Raw genomic sequence first — 27,999 nt, 5'->3', positions numbered from 1 at the left:
AAAGCGTGCAGAAGACAGTACGACATATTGTTGATTCACTTTTTCAAGCTGCGTAATGGCTACATCTCTAGTTTCTGTGACACGTGCATTTTTACAATGAATGAAAAAGGACATGGAATTATGTGTATACGGTTAACATTGTGGCTTAGGCTTTCTTGTGGATCACATGGTACATCGTTGCCATTATTTAGGCTCGCTATACGCTGTTGACTTGCCTATATTTGTTAGATGTGACTCAATGTGATCGTTGTTATCACAAAATATATCGAGTCAAATAATCTATATATACTTAACTATCTATATACTTAATTATACTTTAAAAATATCCGCAATAATTTATTTGATATCTTCTCACATGATCAACAACGATCCGTTTAAGTCACATCTAAGCGCGAAACGGTCGCAACTGCAGAAAAATGCCAATGTATAATACTTAAACAATTTTTTGAAAACGGCTTGTTATGTGTGTGATTAGAAATTTTTCATAAATTTATAAAACTTATTCCATTAGAATATACATATATATATTATCATGCATAAAAAATTGTTATATATGTAATAATTACATAAAATATACATTTATAGTAATTATATACATATAATTACTATATTATATATATTATAAAATATATATTATATATATTATATATACATATAATATACATATTTTTTACAAAAACGCTATATGTTTTTGATATTCGAAAATACATAGACTTTAATTGTCCTCAAATTTGTTATTAAAAATTTTATTATTCAGTACATTTTTGAAATTTTATGTAAATTATTAAATTTACTAATAGTACCATCAGAATGTAACGAGTTTTATTTGAAATTTGCATATCAATAGTTTTATGATTATTTTATTATTAAAAAAATGATCGATTAAGTGCCTTCAACGTCAACTATTTCAGATTATAATACATGCAAATAATTCTTGTAACTTACGTATGCATACAAACGAGACGTTGCTGTTTGACAAAGTCGGTTTGTAAAACGAATGTAAATTGATGTAAATTGCAAAACTTATTCGCACTCTTTTATTCACTTATTCACTTTTTCATGATTCAATATAGTATTGAGTGATTTTAGTGCACGTTACGAGATCTTCGTATTACTATAAATATTTCGGCATCAAACAGCAGTTGCGATTGCCAGGCTCCTATTCTTGTACCGAGATGCCCCGCTCTGTTTTGTTAGAATAACCAAAATCCGCGATGCAGTCTTGAGGTGTTCTCCTGGACAATTGCACTCACTCTAAGTCGTGGTCACGCTGCAGGCAGCGGATCGACTTGGAGATCGTTTTGCGCTGATGCGCCGTGCTCCGTCAAGTGTTGACGGCTTGCCTGATGAACAGGTACTCCGAGAATTGTTGACCTTCTACGCCGCCGCCGTTGCTTGCCACCACCCGGAAACCGGCATTCAGCAGTCTGGTGATCGCCTGAACGGAGTTCAATTTGCAGTAGCCGTTTAGTGGAAACCGTATGACATGACGGGCATCCTGTTGGTGCCAAGCAACGCCGGATCGCGCATCGATCACCGCCTGTGTCGTTTCCGGAAACACCTCGTCCAGTAACGCCCGTCCTCCTGACAGCATCACCCGCTCGCCCAGGTCCGGGCTCACGTGTAACGCTACGCACTCGTAGCTGCAGTTGCCATCATTGCCGCGCATCTTCTCAAAATCACGATTGCAAGGCGCCGTAGTGCAGGCAGTGCCGCGACCACCGAGCTGACCAGAGGGCGGAGGACTTGGCGAAGTTGTTGTCATTGTCGAACCGTTCTTTATACGCTCCTTCTTCATTTGCTCTAATTGCCTACACATAGCTGAAATAAAAAAAGATGCGTTATATTCGAGCAAAATGTTCTAACGCGACAAAATGATTTTGTTTTAATAATGATTTCGTAAATAGTGACAGTTTGCTACATTGATAACTAGGTCGTGGGAGCTCATGAAATTTCGTTTCTATTGACAATAGGGAGTTTTTGTAATAACGTGAATCCAGATACGCTAAGGTCACGTTATCCTTTTCTTAATTAATTGTTAAGAAGAAGATAATCTGACCTTAGCGTTCATCGTATCTGGATAAATGGTATTATAAAAACTTCTTAATATTATAGTCTTCTTTTCGTTAAAAGGATTATTAAATGGGTTTAATAAATTATTAAAGTGTTTGAGGAAATTTTGAACGTAAAATGCGATTTTTTTCGAAACGCGAAATGTACACGGAGAAAATTTTCTTTTAAAATTTACTCTGAAAATATGGTAGTTGTGATACAATACAATATTTTAAAGATTTTTACCATGCACTTCAGTAAAATTGATCAAACTTATTTTATATTTCCTTATAGTTTTATTAATGAATGAGAGAGATTTACATTAAAATTCTTCGAAATACAATGTTGTCCCACGATTGTCATATTTTCAGGGTAAATTCTAAGAAAAAATTCTCTCCGTTTACATACTGATTAGTATCCCGAGGAAGTATATTTTATTGTCTTATTTTTTAACTTTTCTAGTACTCAGAATTCTGTATTATTCCTGCAATCGAGTAAACAACTACTTTAGAGTTTGTTATTACTATTCCATTATAGTTGAGCATTGCACATAGACAGTTTGGAAGTCGGTCAAGAGAATTAGAAGAGAAATGATATATCGTTATATCGCGATTTATATTAAGAACGCGAAAGGCAAATTCATTATCTCCGTTTTATCATGCGATTGAAATCATGATTTCCGTATCTTTCTCGCGCGTAAACAATTCAATTACGGGTGTTAAAGTAAAAAAAGCACAAGAAATGAAATTAAAGAAATTTACGCGCAATATCAAAGTATCGTGCTTCCTCCAGCAGCAAATCTAGGTCGGCAAAGTTGTCGGGTATCAGCAGCCGGGAATTTCGCATAAAATTCAATATGTGCCGGAACATGCCGCCGTCTCTATCGATGAAATAGTGTTGTTTTAACGAGTCCAGAACGATGGGGATGCTGCCGTTAAACAATTTCGCTAGCCTGGATTCTGGGTATCTGGAAAAAAATCACAAGATTTTTTAAAAATAAGATTGTCATGAAACAATGACAAAATAAACGGTAGTAGCCAAAATAAACAAGCATAAAATAGATGACTAATTTTATTAAAATTGAAGTTATTCTCTAACATATACTAATTCGAAGATTGTCATGTGTGAAAGTTGTAATTTTTATAACTTATGAGCATTAATCATTGATTGAAAGTGCGTGTGAGAAAATTTCGAGAAAGTATTATCGCGTTTGATTCATGAGACTTCAACTTCGAAATTGTTACGTGACTGATGCATACGTAATCATAATTGATATTATTTATAAAAATTGATCTGATATCTGAAGTTAAGAATTTGATGTGTACACGGATTGTATATTTAATGTCATGAAAATTACACTTTCTATCAACTAACAGCTAACTAAGTGTTGGACAGGTGCTGACACTTTGGTCACCTGCCAAAACCGCTTCAGGTAGCTGCGTGCTGTTTTCGCGATTGATGGTTGCGTACAAGCAGCTGTTCATTTAATAAATTCCGACTTGACGCACTGACTGAATTAAGTTTGAGCAGTAAGTTATAGTTATTATGAGAGCTCAAGAAGTGAATCATGATAACGTTATCTTACATAATTTGATTAAACGCCTTCTTGAACCAAAAATACATGTATATTCAGATTTTTTAAAATAAATATTTAAAAAATCTGAATATGTGAAATACTCGAAAAATATGAATTGAATATTGTGGGATATTTGAAAAGTAGGAATTGAATATCTGCGTGGATAAAAACGCAAATGTAGGACAAAAATGACATTTCCAATCAGAAAAAAATTCAACCATTAATAAAATCCATTAGCTGATCATTTATCGGAAGGTTTCAATTTAATTCAGTTTAATTAAAAAAATCGTTCATTATTGAAAGAAAACAACGAAATATAGAAAAGAAATATAGAGAAGAATTGAATTGGGAATTTGTTACGCGTGAATGAGGACAGAACGGTGGGATCGTAAAGACAGCGCAAGATACGCGCATGAAATCTACTTTAGCAGATATGCAGATGCATGTGTGTGTATGTTTCTCGAAGTAGCAAGTCCATGCACCGTATGTATCACTTTTTCCGGCTTCTTTAGAAAGTGCCCGTGACATTTTCGAACGCGTTTCACAACATGTTCGCGAATGCTGCATCGTTCAAAGTAGGCTGCAGCTAATCTTCTTATTACATATCTTTGCGCTCCACCGTTGCCATTACGATATCCCTTCCGAGCTTCGCAATTACATCTCGAAGATAATAAGAATAATGTAACGTTTCGTTACGCATTTAATCTCGCTATAAATTAAAGTTATGGAATTATAGAAAAGAGAAGCTCTGACAAGGAAAAATTATAATTCTTATTCTTTTATGTAGCGAGATGAATTTAATTAAGTGTCTTAAGGATTTGATTATTAGTAATGATATGGAATATCATAATTGTACGTTTCCGAGGAAAAATGTATACTAGGTAATTAGGTATATTTCTGATCTCCTTATGTGCAATTTTTTTAAATGTACACCTTATTTAGTTCTTATATCAATTTGATAATGAGAAATTGTTTTGTCTTATAATATTTCACTTTATTAATTTGTCTTATAATATTTCACTTTATTAATCTGGATTTTATTAGCGCTTATTAGTCTAACATTAATGATGAAAAATGATTAACTTCTTATTTCTTCGACATAATATTTGACATAATTTTTATATAAAGTTGAAACTCTCGATATGCATGTAAAAAATTGCTACCGTAAAAATTCGAAAAATCGTGGATTGTCCGATATCCTGTTGTCTGTAGCGAAAGGTTAATAATGCCACGATCTCGTAAACGAATCACACTTATGGAATCCGTGTCAATCAGCTTCACGGCGTTTGTTCGCATGTGTTCTCGGACGTGCCGTGAGCGATGCCGTGTTCTGCTGCATGCACCGCCGAAGGTCGTCGTAATTTAGCATATAATAGACGAATGATCTGGGAAAAGGACGAGATGGAAGAAGAGAAACGGGACGGGGGGGAGGAAGGGGGACGTAATAGGGAAAAAGACGGTTGGAAGAAGGCACGGTTGACTCTAAGGACCGCGATGCGACGAGAGAGGGAGAATCGGCTCTCCTCTCCGTGTATCTCGTCGTTGTGCGTTATGGCACAACGAGGGGGAAATACCGAGGTAGGTACCTGGTACCCCCTCGGGCCGGTTCCCATATCTTCCACGGCGATAATATATAATAACGACGGCCTCATGGAGCCTGTGGGCGATCTGACTTCAGCGAGGAAGAGAGAAGACACCGCGGGGTAGATACAAAGATATACACATATATACATATATGGAGACTCTCTCTCTCTCTCTCTCTCTCTCTCTCTCTCTCTCTCTCTCTCTCTCTCTCTCTCTTATTTTCTCTTTTCATCCTTCGCCCTTTTTCTTTCTCCTTCCTCATGATCTCGCTTTCTATCGACTTCCCACTGATACTTTGGTGTAAGAGGATAGAGAGAGAATCGCTGTCAGAACGGGGAAATGAAAATCGCTGGATTTTACCTCAAAGCGTGCGCGAAATTTTATACGGTATAGTTAATTTTCTATAGAATATCGAAGCGAGTTATTGTAAGGGAAACTTCACTCTTCCTCGGTGAACAAATCCCTTCTCTTTCTTCGCTGCAATTGCCGCGGGTAAATTAAAATTCACACTGTAATTTCGGCCAGTGAAGACGTGAAAATGGTATACTCTCTATTTAAATGAATATTATTATTCATTAAATGAATATCTCTTTTTTTCTTTCATCTGTTATGTGAGAGATATTTTCCGAACATTTTTTTGTATTAGATTGAAACATTTTAAGTGCAATAATGAACGTTATAAAAAATTCTTAAGAAGAGTCGAGACAATAAAAAATATCAATTTATATAAACTTCTCTCTCTATATCGAATTAATTTTACTTTCAATTTTCCAAATCCTTATACTTTGTGTTTTATTTTCTCAAGAAAGATGTAACAAGTATGCTCATAAAAATGGAAACGGACGAAATAACTTGCATTAAGAAATAGAAAACAAGAGAGAGAAAGTGCGAAAGTGATACCGTTGAGAGAAGCGAGAACGAGATATGCGCTCGTAGGCCAAGGGCCATCGTTGTTTGTGAAGGTCTGAACGACTGTGAAGAGGGGTGATAGCGGGGGAGGAAACGGTACCGGGGGCGGAGGACGAGCACCGTGATTACCCGCGGCGATTTCTTGGGCCCACCGACCAACCGAGGTCCGATCCCGGGTCAGATCCGTTCGCTATGGGAAAACGCTAAACGATCGGCTCACATCACTCAGATTCCGCTCTGCTTTCGACGTATACAGGATATGTTCGAAGTCGTCTGCATTTTACATAGTTATTCCTCGACAAATTTCAAATTGACTTTTCCTCAAAGATTCGTCGCGAGATTTAATTTTGAAGACTTATTAAACTACGGTAAATTAATACGTAAAGCTACAGAAAAATAACAAGATATATTTCTAAGATATATTTAATAAAATATATATGAATTTTATTTTAACAAAATTTTAATGTGATATATGAAGATTCTTAATTGACAATTAAGAATTTCGATTTACAAATAAAATATTTATCTTTGTTTTCGCTTAATTACCTGAGCTTTTTTTATTGACTAAAAAGATTGTTGCATGTAGAAGCGTTTTCACCAGTCTGAAATCTTGCGCGATAAATTGTATTTTATGAACGAAAATCAGGATAAGCGAATGCGCTCATGTGTGCCATGCTGACGCATATGCGCGGAGATACGTGCGAGCTCGAGAACGAGACGGGCATCCGCCGAGACATTCCGTTATATCCCACTAAATTGCACGTGTCCGACTAGAGGGCGAGGAAATGACGACTTGGTACTCCACCATGGGATACCCTCGAGGCCTTGTACAGCCTTCTCAACCGGCAGGATGATCGACGATGTTTTAGGGATTATGTGATACCGGAAGCGTGGACTAATGATCGGCTATTACGTCATTCCTGTAAACGCTTGGTAGAAAATGCGATACGCAACGATTAATCTTTCGCAAGGCACGTGGAGTTCGCCTTAGGTCGATATGATTGCATTACGAACTAAGGATTGTACATGATGATATAAAAAAGTAATTATCATGGATTTCATAATTGAAATTCAATTAGTGTAGAAAGTAATTCATTCAGAAATCATCATAATGTTATACTTAAATTTAAATAATATATGTTTATTTTTGTGTGATAAAGTAAAATTTTCAAAGGAGAACTTAGAAAGATTGCAATGTTGAGAATAATATTTTATCAGTCAATTACTCAATTTTAAATTGTTCTTTAAATAATTATTGGCGAATGTGTTTTGTTAAAATATTATTTCAATTGCGGGATGATTGCTTTAAAACGTAATTTACTATGATTTAACTTAAACAACTGACAGACTTAAGCGACAAACTCAAGCAACACAGTTACGTTCAAAATATGTTTAATAAACGTTAGAAATTGTGTAATAAACGTATAAACTGAAAAATGAATGTTTGAAATTTGATACATTTTTAAACTATTTAATATACGTTAGTAAAACGTTTATAAGATATTTGTAACGTCTATTAAATGTTTTTTACTAATTTAAAATACTATTTTTATGAGACATTACGGTTTAATAAACGTATATTTAACGTTAATAATGTCCATTTAACATTTTTATACAGCATAAAACTGTTTCGGCTAAATGTTTTTTAAACTTAAATTGTCTGCTTGGAAAAGTAATAATGTAAGAAAATGATATAATCACAGCATATATATATATATATATATATAGAACCAAAATAGCGTTAATAAATTTTGCATTACGCGTGTAATATACAGTGCCAGAATTGCTTTTTCTATTTCGAAAATGATATACATATTTTTATATATTAAGTAAAAAACAAATTAATGAATATCGCGTTTTCGGTATACAAACTTGCGGTTATCGCATAAATAGACATTTACTAATTAACATCGTGCTAGGTTGGTGAGTTGTTACGGGATAATAAACGTTTGGTATTATTTTGAAATTGCCGATTATACACCGACGATTGAACTAAATTAATCAGCAGCGTGAATTTATTATTCGTGTGCATTATATTGACCTGTTTACTTCATCTATAACGTCGTATAAACGAGGCACCTAAATATGCGCAGTCTAATAGAAACTGTTCTATCCGTTGCGTTTATTAATGCAAATGAATCACGAATATTTAATTACTTATACCGCGTTTTAGAATATATGTGTATTATATACTTAACTAATATTCTACCTACATCCCTTAATTAATCAGAATTTTTTTCTCTTGGTTGAAATTCACTTGAGAAAATGTTAGTCGCTTACGATAAAAGTAAAAGAAAAATAAATTCTTATCTTTATCTAAGAACATCAAATGTAATCTTATTGTACGGAAAGCGTCATTGATGCCTTTAGATGGTTTATTAGTTTATTTGCTCTCTCTCTCTCTCTCTCTCTCTCTCTCTCTCTCTCTCTCTCTCTACAACAATAATATTACTAAAAAATTATTATTTTTTAGTTGCTCGCAAAAAAGGAATGGAAACATAAAAAAAAAACAAGAAAAAAGTATATACTTGTATTCCTCTACAATCAGTTATTACATCAAAATTGCATTTCAGTATTAATATTACAAAATTATTGATATGTACGTAATATGTACGTATATTACACACACATATGTAGAATCAATTTTTTAAATGAGAAGGCATCAATGACACCTTTTAGGCGTACTAACAAGATTTAACGATTTAAATTGAATCTGTCGTTCAGGGATTTATACTATAAATGAAAATAAGAGAAATAACCTCCAAAGACCTTGATTTTGATACATCAAGATCACGAGTTTGAATGACATTTAGGTTTTAACTATCAGTTTGACACCTTAGATAATTACTGCTAATGCCGGCAGTCCGGTAATCCTTCAAGCCTTATAACTCAAAAAGTGTTTAACGAAATAATATTTTGTTATAGTGTTTTTTTAAAGAACTCTTGAGATAAAGTATAAGAATATAGAATAAAAAAATAGGGGTTTCAGTTTAAAAAAATCAATTTGATCTTGACCTGACCTTAGCGACACTACTTAAGATCAAATTGATAAGATCAGTAAATAAATCTTTTTAAACTCAACAACTTTTGTCAGAAATATTTTTCTAAAAGATGCATACTTTCTGAGATATTCCGCTGTTCCGGGATTTTTGTTCACTGTGTATACGTTAGACATCTCTTACAATTGTTCAACCATTTCGAGTTTCCTTAGAATGACTGGATTATTACTTCAGTTCGAGGACATGTCTTCCGGCAATCATTTCGCATCGTACTTATTATTGTTATCTTCTTGTCGCATGATTCTAGAGCACATCGTTAGCCAGCTGGCGTATAAGCGTCAGCACGAACTACAGCGCTAGGAATTCTAAGTGTAGTAACTGCATCAATATCGTTAAATGACAGCGATGATGTAGCTACTGTAAATCAGTTACTTGAGTAATATATGGTCTACTCTCTTGTGAAACAATTTTAATATCGTTTTAATGCGAGGGAAAGCTCTGATCGATGCGTTTATTCCGTTGTGAGGATAATTAAATGCATGCTAATGGGTAAGCAACGTGACGCGATGATTGTCAAACGCAAAACAGAATTGCATAATATAGAGATTGCAAATCTGCTTTGTCAGATGGTAGTCTGTGTATGATTTTTGTGGTGCTGATGATATTTCATTATCGATGTACAAAACGAATAAGCGGAAACTCGTGTGTCATTTCGTTAATTAAATTTATGATTCATTTGAACGGAAAGAATGATGGTAGTCACCAGCGTGAACCATTAAGCTCATTTTAGATGTTATATAATTCATAACCAAATTTGGGACAGAATTCTATTTATAATATTGCGTGTCGTGTAACATATATGTAGAAAATACGAGTATATATCAGTGATATGTAGAAAAGACATATCAGTGATATACATATTTTCTATGTATGTGTATTTTACTTCTTCAAATATTTTCTATGTACACGACACGCAATATTATGGATAGAATTCTATTCCGAATTTAGTCGCGAATTATAAATCGTCTAAAGTGAACTTACGATTCGATAAACTAATTATAAATAGAATTAGCACGAATAGAAAAAAGATTAGACATGTTTAAATTAATTCTTTTTACTAGAAACATGTTATCGAATGATATCGTTGTTGTCATGTTAATATATAATATATTTGTGCGATATTCTCATTTACGACGCATGACGTAGCCGAGCCAGTATCGGCTGATACTTTCGACAAAGCAATAAGGTCACGTCGTGTAATGAGGGAGGAAGGTGCAACGAAGTGTGACGACGGAGATGGCGGAGCGGGGCGGGCAAGCTGTCGATTTTACGTGATATTCATTTTGCACTTTTGCTGGTTGCTCGATACGTCGGCGACACTTATCCTGTCGACATTTTCACAGATTAAATCACGGGTGTGTTCGCGATGCGCGCCGTAACGGTTCATAGAAAACGGACCTGCGCTCCACTAACTCGACTAACGATAATTCATGCATCGCGTGTAAATTTACCTATCGCATACTGTTGTTAGTTTTAGCTCAGTTTAGTTGCTTGCGATCTAACGATTTTCGAACTATTTCGCGTTACAAGATAGCTATTACGTAAAAAATGATCCGTCATCGTTAAACGAGCACTGAATTGATTATATGACGAAATTAATATAACTATCATTTTTCACTTAAAAATTATTATGATGTTATTGTTTGTTTTGAACTTCTTTTCATTATTACTTTTTGAAGATAATATAAAATTGTTTTCTAATACAAATCTTATTTGAACATTAAAAAAAAATTTAAAAGTTTATCTGTTAAAAACAAATTTTTGAACAAGAAAAATCATATGATATCTGTTAAATTACTTTAGTAATATGTATATTAAAAGTAATATTTTAAAACAAAAGTAGCATTATAATAATTTTTGTAGTAATGAAAAATGTGAGTTAGGATTAATTTTGTCATCATATAATTAATTCAGTGCTTGTTTAACAATTATTTTTGGCGTATATCCTACAAAATAATATATTACACGATACTACAAATTATCGATTAAATCAATTTTATTTATTTTTTTACTTTAACATACTCTTTACATACATTTTAAGATAAAAAATAAATTTTTTTTGTAATTTTCCTTTGCATTTGTTTTTACTTCAATTGTTTAATAAGAAGTTCGACAATATCAGTACCAACGAGTACGAGGGTATCCGTCACGATTCTCTCGCTCATTCATTATGGATAGTCTCGATAGAAACATCTTCGCAGCAAGTCAGAACTCATTGCCTATTCAGTTAACGAGACGAACGATAAGACCACCTGTCAATTATGATCAGCTTTCTCACGAACGCATCTATCGCGGTTTACTGATGCTGTATCTACGTATACTGTATTCTGACGTCGTGCACTCGTGATCTCCTTGTGAAAGGAACAATTTTCCTCGCCGCTAAGCGCGCTGGATATTCACTCGTGTCGAAGATAGCGTATTAAGCTCATGTAACAAGCATTACTCGAAACGAAGATCATGAGGTTACGGCGACATTTAATAATTTAGATATTATGTCTAATAGTCATTAAATTGTTGCCGTGTATATCAATTTAAAATCTAATCTATTGCACAAGTGAAACGTATGACATTATTAAATATAAATAATTTAACGATTATTAATTTATTCCTCTTGAAAAGATGGAGAAGAACGAGAAAGGAAAGAGAAGAATAGATAGCAGAAAATTTAATGTTATGAGTAATACATAATACTTACACCGATCATTAAAGTCCATGTATGATTTTAATTTAATTATACGTTTATATCATTAGATTTTACTCTTAGTGTCAGAGATTTATTTTATACCAGTCGGAATCATGCGGAGCATAATACTCTTAGATTCTTTTTTCTTGCCAGGGCAAAGAGGATATCTGCGGGGTGATACTTCGAGGAGATTAAAACCCTCTCTATAAGCAAAGCGCAGTTGTGCTTTCACGTTACGTCTCTTTTATGCATAAAGTGCACGGGCATACCGCAAATAGCCTTTGGACACTGCCGGTACGGTAACGGTGTGCCTGATTGCGGACGATATGTTCTCAGAGATATTGCCCAGTACGAACATCCTGGAGCGTTGTCGATGGTCACGTTTCCGCGATCCGGACATCACGCTCCCTTTCTACTCTCTCACTCGCTAGAATTTCTTCATGCCGTTTAAAAGTCACACTCTGTGCTTTCGCGGAAGGCTCGAAAGATATCCGTTCCCGATAGGTATATAACTCACTCGATTTATCATTGTCTTCTTTTTGTTAGGACGGAAAATATTTTCCTGAATATGTACACGGAAAGAATAATTTTGCTGAAGTCTAAAAATTTAGCTGCACATAGATCTAAATAATTTTGTTACGTTATCCAAATCTAATTACATAGAAATCTTCAACATGATGAGTAATGCAGCAAAAAGTTTTGACATTCCAGCAACCAATTTGAGCATCCTACATTATTTTGATAATCTAAAACCCGATTGCATCAACGTTATACTTTTACTTTAAGCAAGGCTTAAAACTCTCCTCTTCTCTCTTTTTAAAGTCGAGAGAAAGAGAGAGAATTTAAGTCTTGCTTAAAGTTAAAGTAACGTTGGTGTAATCAGGCTCAACAAAATTATTTTTCAGGTCTGTATCTAATTAAATTTTTAGATATTTCAACAAAATTGTCTTTTGTATATATAATTTCTAAAAATAACATGCTTTTTTTTCGACATATGCACACAAAGCTTTAATAAGAATCAACGGCATAAGTTATTCCATTTGTAAATCTCCGTCTTGAATCGTTGACGTTTAATGCTTCTTAATGATAGAAATTAAGTTTTTATGGCACTTATTAAGTCGCGGAAACGCGTCGTTTTATTCTCGACCTATGGGTGATTGTTAAAAATTTTTTAAGTGTACGTATTCTTACTTCGTTAAAGTCTCGAGGGAGGACGTGTATATCGTGCCGCCGACGTCGATGTGAACCGGTGCAGTGTACCTCGAAGCGGCCGCTACGCAAGGAATACCGGTCATCTTCTGGTTATAAGCCGGGGCCGCCGGCGTCGGTGGTGTTGGCGACGAGGAATTCGACATCGTGGGCGAGGTGGCCGGCGAACTGCTTGGCGACAGCAATCTGAAAAAAAAATAACACTTTTGATATTAGACACGATAAGATTACAGCTTGCTAATCAGAATTGCTCGCAGAAAATTTTGCATCTCGTGTCGTAATCGAATAAAAATCGGAGAAAATTTCCATTTTTGTGCTATCATTATTTAAAAATCTCAGAATAGCAATATAAAACTTTTTCTATTTATTAACTGTTAACTGTAGTATAAATTGAGACTTCATATATTTCTACCTTTGATACATACATTTCACAGAAAAGCTATACATAGCTATTGTAAATTAAATAATTGGCTCTGTTATATTTCATATTGCGTGAGTTCTTGTGCTACATTCTATATAATTTTATATGCAACTCTAAGCACGACCAGGAAGCTAATCAAACGAAGGCGAACTATGAGCTATGAAATCGTCGACGTTGTGATTTACGATGTATGAAATTAAATGACGCTTACGGAGAGAGAATTTTACTCTGAGTTATATAACTCTTTCTCGAATAGACTATTCTGGGACGACTTATATTGGAACTCGGATGTAGACTTATTTACCTCATTTTAATTTGAGCGCTAGGGAACATATTGCGTTGCGCCGTCAGCTCCGCCTTCGCCTCCTTCCCATCGGCCTCACATTTCCGTCTGAAATGAAAAACATGGATATTAGTTGTAAGCATTGTCAATAAAAGTTAAATATAAATTTTACAACAATAAGTTAAATGTAAAATGTACGCACAAGCCATTTTTCCATGTGACTAACATAAATTAGTATATCTTTAATTTCCTTGTTTTCCTCTTGTGTGGAATTATATTTCGATTGAAGGATTTCACGTAACATTTACCACAAATTAGAGCCGATCGTATGAAATTTTCGTTATGTGTTCAACGCTTATACCTTTTAGGCGTAATACAGGTGTCGATTTAACGTATCGATCCTTACGGCTGGTCGCGGACGACGATAACGCTAGTTTAACGAGCTATTGTTTTTGGTCAAACATCGGCAATGCTGAATCGACTGAGAGCTTGGAACATTAATGCGAAATTCTCATATGCATTAATAAGGCAATTAGCGGCGAAACAATATTTGGCGGGTGCTAGGTACCGGCCGTCCAAGGGTATTCTTTTAAGCGCGCTTTCAGTGGAAAGGGTTGGTCAGTTTGGTTCACGAGTTAGAGGCACCCCCTCGAATTTTCATTACTACGTGCTCATGAAAGGCCAGCATATTATGTTAGCTATTATCCAAAGGCCTGCTTTGCATAGTTTAATACATGGTTTTTGCGACCAAGAGAATCTCGCGCTGCTGAAAGGAACCAACAAGAAATAATAAAAACAAATTCAAAATTTATATAATTTCAACGTAAACTACCGTTTCCATCAGACTGCTGCTTGTACAAAAAAGATATCTATATTTTGAGCTTTTTAAATATCGTATCTTGGTTAAATAATTCAATATTTATCTGAGCATATATGTTTTTCTATAACTTGTTATGATCGATCCCAATTAACAAATTACAATTCAATATCGAAATATGGATCTATCTTGGTTTTACCCAGTATTTTTCGTTCATAAAATCTCGCTGTGTGCGTCGTAATAATTGTTGAGACTCGAGACGGGAAGAAAGGACGCATTTAGTCGTCGCGGTACTCGTTTTCCACCGTCCAGCAAAGAATTCGCGATGGTCAGAAGACACGGCACGTGAGGGGGTACCGGTTTTCTCCTCCACCCACCTACCCTCGCCCACATCAGTCCGCGGCCGTTGCGGTGCATCGCCGCGGGAGACGCCGCGAAATGCGATGCAGCGCCTTTTCTCGGCCGCGCTGCGAGAGGTCGCCGAGCGATGCGCCCGATGCCTCTCTTCTGTTCGAAGGTGGGGAACCGGTGCGGCGGTCGTCGCAAGTCGGACATCGGGTAAAAGAGTAGAGTAAGAGATGGTGTGGAGTCGGCGGAGGCGGACGAGCAACAACGGCCATCACGGCCGCGCTGGTGCCGCGGGCTAATCGAGAGATTTATGTGGAGCTATGCATTTACGAGTATAGAAACGAATACTTGCGTACGGGATTAATTCGCGTTATTGTTGTGATCTTTAGCGTCGATGAGAGATCGATCATTGTCGCGCTCTCGCGTGGAAACACGTGTCGTCCTCGATGATCGTGCATTGACGGTATTGCGGCGAAATTAATGGGTTTTGACGGCACTTCAATCATATTCTCCATGTTTGAAAGCATGTTTGAATGTCAGATATGAGCGAAATGAAAAATCACGATAGCGTTATTGGACTAGAAAAAGCAACGGAAGGGCTAATGTTATTATTTTCTTCTTTTTTACCATTTGATTATTTTCCTACACAATATTTGCTTTTTCCAGAAATTGTATCAATTTGATATTGGATCTACTTTTTGTATTTTTTTGTTTGCTTATGTATCTTTAAATCATTTAATTTAACGACACACGGTAAACGAAAAAAGAAAACAGTAGAAAAATGAATTGAATTTTATCAATATATATGAGAGCGGACGGAATATAGTTTTGATTCAGGTATGCTCATAATACAACGTTGAAATGACCGGCAGCGCCGACGAAAGAAGAATCTGAAGCACGATATAGCTATAACAATGGCGATGATCATCATGGTCGTTCGAGTACCTCGGGGCGATTGGTCGGTGTACGAATGTACATTACGGTCGATGTACTGAAGCCACTCGCTTATCATTATGCATAATTACATGCGTAAAATCGACAATTAATTCAATATAGAAATTAGTATTTACGTATGTAACAAACAATTTACGTAAATAATTCGACACGTTGCAGCACACACATTTCGTAGTAAGATTAATATTTAAAACGTTTACGATCTCGACTGAAGCGAGCCTGGCACGTTGAGTGTAAAGAGATTTTCAAGATTCTCGCATTGCGCGTTCACGAAGAAATCCTAGAATATGGAAGCCATCAGGACGATTGCCGTAACGATATCCGCAATAACGTCCACTGCGACGTGGCGATGCCTCGAGCCAATTGTATCTCATACGCAGATAGTTTTATTACATGCATACATCCGCATATGCGCCAACGGGTACGCGCACGGATAAAGATAGGTGGAACAGAGGATACACAATTATAATGTACTATCTGTACAACTGTCTGCGTACTAATACGACTTCCTTGTTAATGTGACATTATACGTACAACGTATTAGAATAATTTTCAAATGGACACTGTGTCTGCGACTGAGATATCCAAAAGGGAGATGTTAAAAAGGGACCGATTTTGACCTGAAAAGATGTAAATGAAAGGAATACTGTTTTTTGTAGATTTTGACTTCCTGGATACGATAAAATAATTAAAAAGTTCATAGCGTTTAGGGAACACTTCAAAAATTGAGCATGAACATGATATATTTATCCAAATTTTAATATTTTTGCTCAATTTTCGAAGTGTTCTCTAAACTCCACAAATTTTTTAATAATTTTATTGTATCCAGGTCTACAAAAAAATCTAAAAAAATATTTTCTTTGAGCAAAAACATCTTTTTGAGCAGAAATCGGTTTTTTTACATCTTCCTTTGTGAAGCAAAACCTGCCGGGTCATTTAGATTCTAATATATCCATCTGACCTTAATAATACCGTACGTAGAGTACAGACCGCGTGTAGAAATACAAGCTGCAAGTGGTAGTTCATGTTGGCAGGCACGCGTCCGACGTCGCGAAGGCGAAAAGCGTTTCACCGGGCGTGAAGATGCAACGTAACGTCGTCGCCTCTCGAACGTCAAATTAGAAAGGATGACGAGTAAGGAAGAGGCAGGAGACGGGTAAGGTGATGCGAGACGCGACATCGTCCGCAACGACACCGTGATATCCGCGTTATTACCCGAGGCCATCGGAGCCTCTTACCCAGATACAATTCTGATATGTACGCACGAGTGAACGAGTGAGCGAGCGAGCGACCACCGACACACGCTGCAAAACGTATAAATTCGCGTTAAGGTGATCACAGCCCGAGGACACGGCGAGGCGGCTAACACGCGCTAAGGACGCGCGCGTGCACGATGTCGTGCACAGAAGAAGAGCACTACTAACTTTACGTGGACGTTCAATGGCCCGAGGACGTCGGCGTATGCAAATTTGAAAGCGATCTGTTATACATCGGGCGATGATGTATCATTGGGAAAGTCTGCCAACAGACGTGAAAATGAGTCAACTACAGGACCATTTTGTAGAAAAGTTCAAAAAGCTCACGTGAGTGAAGAAAATTACACAAAGGAGTGTAATTAAACGAGTATGTAAACTTTGGACAAATTTAACAAATATAAGAGTTAACATATTCGCGAGTCACAAGTGATAGAAAATTTTTTTTAATTATATTAGATTAAATTTGAAATAACTTAAAAATAAACATACATGATGTAAGCTTGTACACACATAAAGAATATACATGTACGAGAGAGGAATACGCGTCATTTTTCATCTATTTATTTGGAAAACAGTTTATTTGGCCAGGAAATTTCGTTGGGCAGAATATCACATTATACGCGAACTAACTAACATTTGAGATAAAATATTGGACTTTCCTATATATATGCGAATGATCAGTTTTAATTATTAAAACCGTTTCTATCGATCTTTTTGAAAATCTTGTCTGTTTATACTCATGCGGGTACAAAGCTAAAATAACAGAGACATCAGACGGAACCACAAAGTGATGAAATGATACCGCATGTGAATTCATTTAGACCAGTCGACTGGATTTCCCTCTGGTGATTTCATTATGAGGGCCAGTCAGATCGGCTCTCTCTGAATAATATTTGTAATGGATCCATTTGCGAGCGCACATGAACGTTCGAACCGCAATGTTATTAACGTCATAATCTAGAGAACGTAATCTTTGCACCAGCTAGTACATTGGTTTTCTCGAAATAATACGATATTTCGAATAAATTTTAGAAATTATCAATTCGATCTCTTACATTTATTTAGATATTCTTATTTTTGGAGCAATGCAGTTTTATCTGTATTCCACAAAGGCTTTAATTCATCCAGATATCTACTGCATTTGTATCGCATTATTTGTATGTATAGGCCGGTATATCAAGGTTTCAAATACGATTAATCAAATAAATTTAACCATCTGACATTTCAGTACCAACACCATAAACGCATATACTTTGATTGCTATATTTTCAAGAAACGCATTGTACACACATACCTTTACACAAATACAAATGTAAACAAAAGAAACTGACTCAGGTGGTGTTGCATTTTGGTAAAAATTGAGAACATGGATTATAATTGAGGATCGCAATGGATGCAAGTTCTAAAGTATTACGTTTTCTTTTTTTTCACGAAGAGGGAAGTAATAGAGACTATCAAATGTTCCAAATGTTTTTAATGCCAAAGATTGGAGTTGTGTCATTTGATGAAATATTTTTTACAATTTGTAGAATTGAAAAGGTTATTGTAAAAATTTTACTAGCAAAGAAAACTCTGACAAATGTTAATGACATAATGTGTATAGTATGACATGGAAATGTACCTTTTTAAAAATATTACTCTCTATGCGAAAGCACGTGCTTATTCAGCTCTCAATCGTCGCTATGCAAACGTTTCGTAAGGCTTGTGCTAATCTATCACAGTTTTGTAACAACATCTTACTTATAGCTTTGCTCAGCCGCACTTTGCAGATTGTATAACGTGAATACTTTCCATTTAATAATCTCTAACAAACTTTTAATAATCCATAAATTCATATTATTTGATTATCAAAACTTAAATTCTAATTCGTAGTGAGCGTAGCGATTGTGTAGATTGTTGCTCGAAACTCTTCTACAATATTTGTTGAAGAAACAAGTATTAAATCACGAATCGAACAATGGATCTGCGTTTTCACCTTTCCCTCCTTGATTGGCTATATAGTAGTTATACCTACTCTCGAGACTCGTGGCGTTCTGATAAGTGCATTAAGCTACCACAATTCAGTTGATTGATGGATCGGTTCATTTATTCGCGGCGATTAACAACTTCATCGGCGATTTTAAACGTGTCGTGACACTCATCATCTCCATTACTTAATCTCTCAAGATAAACATTGTGTAGAATGCATTTGTAACACAAAGTCTTTTCTGTTTCAACGATGCGGTACAATCTATGTTTTGCAAGGGGAATTTTAATTAGCATTTAACAATATTTATTGTACGGCATGTTATATAGAACAAAGAAGAAACATGATACTTTTTTCATAAATACATTAAAACTAAATAAATTGAAATACGCGGATCAACTCGATGAATATTCATATTGTGATGCTGTTTTAACATTTTATCCAACTTGCAGCCGATAATAATAATTTATTATATAACATGACGCACATAAAACAGCATGGAATAAAATGTTTAATGTATTAATGTTTAGGCTACGACTTGTTTTTAATTGTTTTGAGCAATTTTAGCACGAATTGAAGAGTGCGTTTTGTGTTTTATGTATTTCGAATTGTATTTATTAACAGAAATAATCTGAAATAATCATGATGAAAGAACTCCCGAAATTAAAAAAATAATATCAAAAGACAAAGTGGACGTTAGAAATCGACGCAGAAAACGATGCGTATTTTATCCTTAATAAATTTTAATTTTGAATAATTCCATGAATTTCACCTATTCCATTAGGTGAAAATCAGCTAAGTGATAGCACAGAGTTGATACAAGTAATCATGAATTTTACCAAACAAATATCTGTATTAATGGCTTCGCGCATGCATTACCTTTCATTATTTATATATCTTTTCATCTCTCCCAGTCATGTTTATTTGCACTTAAAATTTTTTGTACTTTTATGTCGTTATATTGATCACCGTGAATTGCCTCGCGGAAATTTAGTGTAATTATCGTTAATATATTGAAAGCCGTTTGAACGGTGGATTCAACGAATAATCGCACGATGGTTGCCGGAGAAAGCTTTTATGATATTAATTGCTATCCCAATCGGATGCTACTCGTATAACGGTGGTCGTCGTGCTGCAAGCCGCACGATTGTGTGTGCCTTGTTAAGGTTTTCAGTTGCAACGTTGCGCCGTTGCTGTTCCCGCGCGTCCTTTTCGTTACTCCTGTATTTACCACCTGGTACTTCATTACCGGAACGTCACTTGTCGGATGCAGGCGATAGACAGACGTGAATAGTTCCCGGCTACTAGAGAATCATTACCCGCAAAATTATGCGTACTTATTTCAATGCACGGCCACTTATTGCCCTGTAGAGGCTTTAACGATCGTTAACGACGCGACTGTCGTTTTCCGAACGATAATTGCACTCCGTATTTAGCACTTTTCTCGCTGTTTACAAGCTGTGTAAGCATTTTCAGAGTTAGTCGGAAAAATTGCAGTCAAACGCTGTTGAACTCAAATAATATGTTTTTATCGAATCGTCAATTTAAATTCATCTTCTACAACATGCGTACTCAATTCTATTTCCGGGTCAGCAATAAGCTTGTCGAACTTGTTTCGCGAGGATTCGTCGAAAAAAATGTAAAACACGTTTGCAGTGAGTGAAATAATTATTATACGAATTCCATAAGCGTGGGATATCATCGCATCCATTTCTTCATTATTTGATGTTCACGGGAATAAATAAATCCATAACGCGAGACATTGGTTCTCTCGATCGCGATTCCTCGTGTACGTTTTAGGTACACGTCATTCGTCAATATAAGAACCAAGATACTAAATGCATCGTCATACTCGCCGTGGGCGTTTTTATCGTGTCGAATATTATACGTTCGTCCGAGCTTTTTATAATATTTCATCGGGTGGGTACAAGACACGCAAAGGATACACATTCGAGAAGCGCGTATACCAGCCGCGGTGTAAATCTTTCTCTCCCTCCTCTCTCTTTCTCTCTCTCTCTCTCTCAGGCTCTGCTCTGTCAGTGTGCCTCGACGATACTGCCTCGTATGAGGCAGGTATGTGCCTATCTACCTATATCTACGAGCGGTTGTTGCACACATCGTTGCTTACGTCGGGCAACGCGAAGTATGTAGACACGTACCTGCCCACGTAACGCGAACCCGCGGCCTGTTCCGTTGCCGTGGAGCCAAAGAGGCACTCCCGACACGCGCCAATGCATGTCTTGCTCCATTTCATCCTCGCCTATTCCTACCACTTACTCACCTACTTACCCTACGAGATGGAAACTCTGACCGAGACGACGTGCATAAGCTGCGGCCTATAGGAATTTCATGCACTGCAACGCCAGTATATTGCAACACGCGTATACTCTGTAGTATGACCAGGTGTGCACCTAGCGCGGATAGATTTTAAGAAACGAACCGCATGGCGCGGAAGCGCATTGGTGCGTAGGTTCCGTACAACGGTGCTCCACACTGTTTTCTTTCTGAGAATATTTTTAATTAAAAATTTTTTTTTCAAAAATCTGAAAAAACTTATTCTTAATTTTCAAACGATAATGCAATTTTCTGATGTGAAAATCTCAGTAAAATTTAAACAATATACTTGCAAAAATTATTATGGCTATATCGAATATTGATATAACATTAAAAAGAATAAGATATATATAGATTATATAGTCTTTAATATTCTCGACATTATCGTTAAATTCTTGGATATTAATATTACGAAAATGCGCTAGCACTTAAGAATGGCTAAAAATAATAATGATTAATTTCTTCCAGTTAAAACAAATGAATTTGAATATTCTATAAAGATCTTTTAAAATAAAAATTTTTTAATAAAACGACATCATTTTAAAATATTGTATACTTAATCTATTAATAGAGGAGAAGGTGATATTATGGCACCCCAATTACATTTTACACAATAACTTTGTTAATAATCAATATTTAAGTTTAAAACTTGACACCTACATTTGTTAAAATGTTGTTGAATCGATTCTGGACTCAAAGTTACGAAATATTTATTACTTAGGATACTATTAATAGAAATTTGGCGACATTGCATAATGACTCGAAAAAAAAGGGTGGTAATGTGGCTTCCGTAAAAATAGCCTTAAAATGTTAGTTTTGTTTAGAAAACAGTATTTGGTTACAAAATTAACAAAAAGGTAAAACATTTTAAAATATATGCAAATGAATGTCTATACATTCATATAACTTCTGCATATATAAGCTGTTCAGTACTAAAAATCTCAGTATTAAAAATAATACACGTAATATAAAGTATAGATTAACAGTAGAGCTAATAATCGATTATTAAATAATTATTTTGATATGAAAACCTCAAAAAAGAGGTTGTTAGAAATCAATATTCATGGAGGGCCACATTAGCAAAATGCCATGCTATTGTTTAAATTTGCATAACTCAAAATATATACAGTCAAATAAAATGTTAAATAGCAAATAGCGCACTCAAAAATACATATATTCGTGTGATGATACGCTCAAGTTTAAGAAAAATGAGGAAGTAGGTGTAATTAAATGCTAAAATGTATACTTCAGAAACGTTTCGAAATACTTGAAAGTAAAAATGCGTTATAATAAGTGCTGGCTATTGAGTATTGGTATATTAGCGTCATAGTGTAACGGCGAGCTACTGAACTTATGGAATAATTCCATAAGTAATCATTAGGATTCGCTATATAATAGCGGAAATATTAAGGGGGGCTACAATATATGCACTGGCCATAATATCACCTTCTCCTCTAATATTTATGTTAGTTTTATGATAATTTTATGATAGTTTTCTCACTTATATAATTATGCACATAATTAGCTGCAAGTAATATGCGACAATATGAATCTCATTTGAATAACAGATTTCTCTTAAAATATTGATAGATTAATAAATATGATTTCTTATAAATATGTGTTTATATAAAAATAAATTTTATATAAATATATTTTTATATTTCTCTCTCTCTTATTAACTCTTATTTTTTATTTTTCTTTTGTTTATTTATATAATAACTCATACTTTTTACGATATATTCATATTGCATAACACATATTTATCAATACATATTGCTGTGCAAATAATTGCTTAACAACGCAAAATGTACAAATTGTTAAATATACGAAAAAATAAAGATTAGATTTAAGCTTATCGTAGCATATTACATACAGTCTTGGCCAAAAATATTAGGCACTTTAATCATTTATGGAATTTATTGTAAATTATCCTTTGTTCGAGAAACCTTTAAATTTATGTATAATGCTATTAATCAATAGATGACAATGCAGATAAAAGAATTCCAAATAAATGAAAAAATATAGGTGCCTAATATTTTCGGCTAAGACTGTATATTGCGAAGCATTCATGAAGATCATAATAGCTATTAATAACTTTGTGGATTATAAAATATTGCTTTGATCAATTTATTATCTAATTCTTTGCTATAAATGCACGATGCAAAAATAACCACGGTATTAAATATCGAGCGCGTTATAATGTAATTGCTAAGTATTTTAATTAATTTAATTATGGAAGGTAATTACATATCGTTATGAATTTATTTTCGCTGCAGGCTGTATCCATAAATAACGCATTTTCAGAAAGAGTTGATATTTCGGGTTTCTGCGTATATTTTATTTACATAAAATGTTCTACATACAAAATATAATTGCAGGCTTAATATAATCAACGATTGGAAAAATTTTATATATTCCACGCAATAATACCGCGTGTACATGATGGGTACATGCAGCGTATAAAATATTTCAATATTTTTTTATTTTAAAAACGTGATATTAATTTACACATCGTAAATGTGCTAATCCCTTTATATATTTTGATATATTCTCATTCTTAAATGATGATTATTATGTTTATAGAATTTGAAAATACTTAAAAAAAATACTTTGTATATTGACGTAAAAATAGTCATATATTTTATGTGATCGATATAGCTTATGCTTTTGAGGCATCCACTGGTATCTTCTATACAGAAACTATCGCGTTTCACAGGTTATCTCCTGTTTAGATCCGTTATTAGAATGGCATTCTAACAATGGATCTGAACGGACAATAACCCGTGAAACGTATAACTTCTGTATATGATATTGATATAGCTTACGTCATAATTTTACTTTTTCTTCGACGCATTATGAATAATCATACATAGCTATACGCCAACTATTAAATGAAAAATGTTTGCCACATTAGACACATACTTATATATCCAAGATTTAACGTAAAATCAAAACGACCAATTTTTTGCCGTGCAATCTTCATTATAACGTATATATAAGGAAAAAACAAGATTTATTACGCGCACAATTAAAATCTTATACCTACGTATGGTTGTTAAACGCGCGATAATAGCCATTCCAGTTTGCGGCTTTTGCCACTGGTTAACGATCGTTTCTTCCGATTTCGATTTTCGCAATAATGACAGAGGTCACCGGTTGTGAGAGAATTGCGACGATGCGGCGCGGGCGGTTCGGTGTGGTCGATTGGGGCGGTCCAAACGGGGCCAAAGGTAGATCGGAACACACTCGCACGGTCGGTCCATCCATTCGTTCATTTGTTCGTTCGATCGTCGTTCGCGCAAACATACGTACGTACGTACACGTATATTCGGGGCGATATCTCGGACGAGGCAAAATATTTACGAGAAAATTTCGCCGTGGGTGGCGCGGCTTCATGAATAATTTCGGTCCGCAGGAGACTCGTCAGCCGCGGGCTATGTGCTCGGGGCGCACGGTTCTAATTACGGCAACTGCAGAGCGCGCGTCTGCGCCCCCGGCCATCCCTCCAGCCGGTTTCCAACCTCCCTTTTCCTATCCCAGCACAATTTCCACAGAGCCCACATCCGTTCTGAAATGCCAGCAATCCTCCTCCCCCTGCGGCCCTTTGCCTCTCTCAATCTCTCTCTCTCTCTCTCCCTCTCTCTCTCTCTCTCTCTCTCTCTCTCTCTCTCTCTCTCTCTCTTTCTCGTTCTATGGTTCTCTCTTCATCCATCGCGTTACGCGCACTCCTTCCCTCGCCCCCTCTCTTTTATAGCTCGAGGTGCACATCGACTATTACGTTGCAACCAATTTTTGAAAAGTTGCTGCAATATATATGTATATATACATATATATGTGTGTGTATATATATCTAATATTATTTTTTCTGCGCCTATACATTCGCGCGTTTATGGAGAAGCAAACAAAGTTTGCCACATTAGAACGGCCGAGTTCGTGATTTACGCGATGTACAGAATTGGCGAGTGTTTATTATAATGCTACATGAGTTTTATAGAATTTCAATTAAAATTTCCTTTTTGTTACTACATGGAAATTATACGTAATTAAATTATGGTTATATGGACTTAATCATGTTTTTACGATTACCGTTTGTATTATGCTGATTTAATGTGCGAAATTGCTTATCTTCTAAGTTCGTTAAGTGATACTAGATTCTATCGTAAACTAAATATTAAATATAACTGTACATTGATGCGTAATAATCGCGTTGAGATACTTAAACCAGTGAAGGATAAAATCCAGAAGAAAAAAGCGTATAGGATCAAAAATTACATCACGTTCTCCATGTCAACTATTTAATTATAAAACTACAAATTCACTTTAATTTTTGTTTTCAATTAATTACTCGATTGATCATACAATTATACCGTGTTAAAATCAAATTTTTTAATTTTATTTATATCATATTTATACTCCGGCTTTTTTTCTGCACGTTTCGCGCATAATTATGTAGCCAATTATTTTAAGTATTTAACTTTTAATTGATATTTTTTCCTCGGATTTTATAGCTCGTTGCGTCAAGACGAGAAGAGTACTGATTCGTCAGTTACGAGTTTTGCAACTTGCAGCTCAGTCTCGCACAAACGCACTAAAGAATTAAATTGTAATTTAGATTACAGACATAATTTATGAACATATAATTATAAAAAAATTTTAATTTTAGAATATAAGCTTTAAAATTAAAAAGTGGTAAAGCTCCATTAAAGAATTTCTACATAATTAATTTTTTTAACCATCATTTATATGAAATCTCTTTGTGTGCTCATCTACGTTAATTTTGTGGCCATTGTGAAGTCATAATTTCTATCTTTGGCTAGGTACAACGGATAATTGATATGGAATGATGTAGCGACTTTTATGTAACTATCTTTATCCAAAGCCTCTTTGCATCGCATGTGATTATTCGTGATGTGAAGTATATAATTGACTGTAACTATTGTTCGATGATGGCGGAATGCGATGAGTGATTGAGCAATTGCATTGTCCCGTCGTGTTTCTACATATTCGTTTCTGGAGGCAGCGACACCCTTTCGTACGTCTGGCACAGATTAAACTTTCTTTACCCGCGTCGTGAGATCAGATTGACTTTCTATTGACTTCACTGTAGCTCAATCATATAAAATGCTCCACGGACGTTGTAATTATTTGGTATCCAGAGATTTATAGTATTCTTTCCCGAAGAGAAACTATCGCAATGAACAATTAAAAGCTGACACAAGGACGTTTAAAAGATTAAGGCTCTTAAACCTTAGTTTCCAGAAGGAGGCTTTGGAGGGAAATCTCTAAGGAGCATGAAGAAGATACACAATTCGCAACGTACAACTTCAAAACATTGAATGATGAATACAGAATAGATTAAACGCGAATATGGTAGAGTAACTATATCGGTGTGTGCAAAATTATTATGCAAGATCGCTTGATTCCCAATTCGAAATATCTCTTTCTATTACTAAAATCATCTGTACTTTCGTTAGATATAACTTTCCGCACCGGAACGCTCTTGGCCGCGCCTCGCGGGTTACAAGCGACATAATTAACTACGTGAAAGTACACTATTTCCATATATGAATATCAGTTTGTCACGCGATGTTTCGAAGGTATCTTGTACGAGAGAACAAGCGAGAGAAATAGATTTTTCTAGACACACACTTTCCGTACCGGCAATATTATGATAACATGTAGTTTCTTTACCCGGAAGACTACGATCAGTAAAACAACAGCGAAAGATACAAACAGTATACCGTACAAATTTTGAAGTGTAAATTAGCCTTGTAATAAGTGAATGTTTTCTCGGAGCGAGACTCGCGTAACATAAATACTTAAATAATTGAGACAAACCTTTCTATAAATTCACGTGGCGATAATGTATATTCCTGGAGTATACTTGACGACATAAAGAGCAAAACGATTCGAGTTATGTTATGTCTTTGTCGATCTCATGATAATAATCCTCGAGGTTTAATTATCACGTCTAAGGTTTATATCAGAAAGCAATCATAACTCTGGCCGATGCAATCATCGGCATTTTAATCACGTTATTACGTTAATCGCGCGATCAATTTGTTCTTCAACATTTCCTCATACGCAACGTTGTAGATTTATATCGACGCTTTATTAGTTGATAGTTATTTGAGACATTTTATAGTTTAACAATTCGAAAATAGATCTCATCTAATAAATTGTAACAAACTTTACACGATGCAGGCTTGTTTATGTCATTCACATAAAAACCTCATGGTGTAGCTCGTACGTTTCAATATATTTCACGATCGAATCGAATAATTATAAATCATGATATATCATTATAACTCACTCACCGTTTCTGGCACGTGGACTCCAGGTTGACGGTTATTCTCGTGTCCACGGTTGCGAATTTGAGAACCCTGGAGTCCCGTCGCGCTCGCGGAAACTTGTCACTGTCTACGAAGCACCCAGTCAGAATTCTCGTAAATATCTCCAGCTCTCGTGTCACGCACTGAACCACGTGGTTGCATTCACGTGTCTTCTCGGCCGAGGGACAAAAGTGGCGCGAGCCACCACCGCGCACC

General features: G+C 35.4%; 1 protein-coding gene across 1 annotated transcript; it reads right to left on the bottom strand.

Annotated features, from left to right (window-relative positions):
* Nucleotides 1-883: 883 nt before the first annotated feature.
* On the bottom strand, nucleotides 884-27,999 carry twz (BTB/POZ domain-containing protein twz). The gene is made up of 5 exons (XM_018461423.1): nucleotides 27,769-27,999; nucleotides 13,798-13,884; nucleotides 13,055-13,258; nucleotides 2,814-3,019; nucleotides 884-1,821 (listed from the first exon to the last, which is right to left on the bottom strand). Exons 2-5 carry the CDS (start codon nucleotides 13,824-13,826, stop codon nucleotides 1,325-1,327), a joined length of 936 nt encoding a protein of 311 aa, XP_018316925.1. The 5' UTR covers nucleotides 13,827-13,884; nucleotides 27,769-27,999; the 3' UTR covers nucleotides 884-1,324.

Source organism: Mycetomoellerius zeteki, unplaced genomic scaffold (assembly GCF_001594055.1).
Source record: "Mycetomoellerius zeteki isolate Tzet28-1 unplaced genomic scaffold, Tzet1.0 scaffold122, whole genome shotgun sequence".
NCBI lineage: Eukaryota > Metazoa > Arthropoda > Insecta > Hymenoptera > Formicidae > Mycetomoellerius > Mycetomoellerius zeteki.
This window is presented reverse-complemented; position numbering and strand designations above follow the sequence as displayed.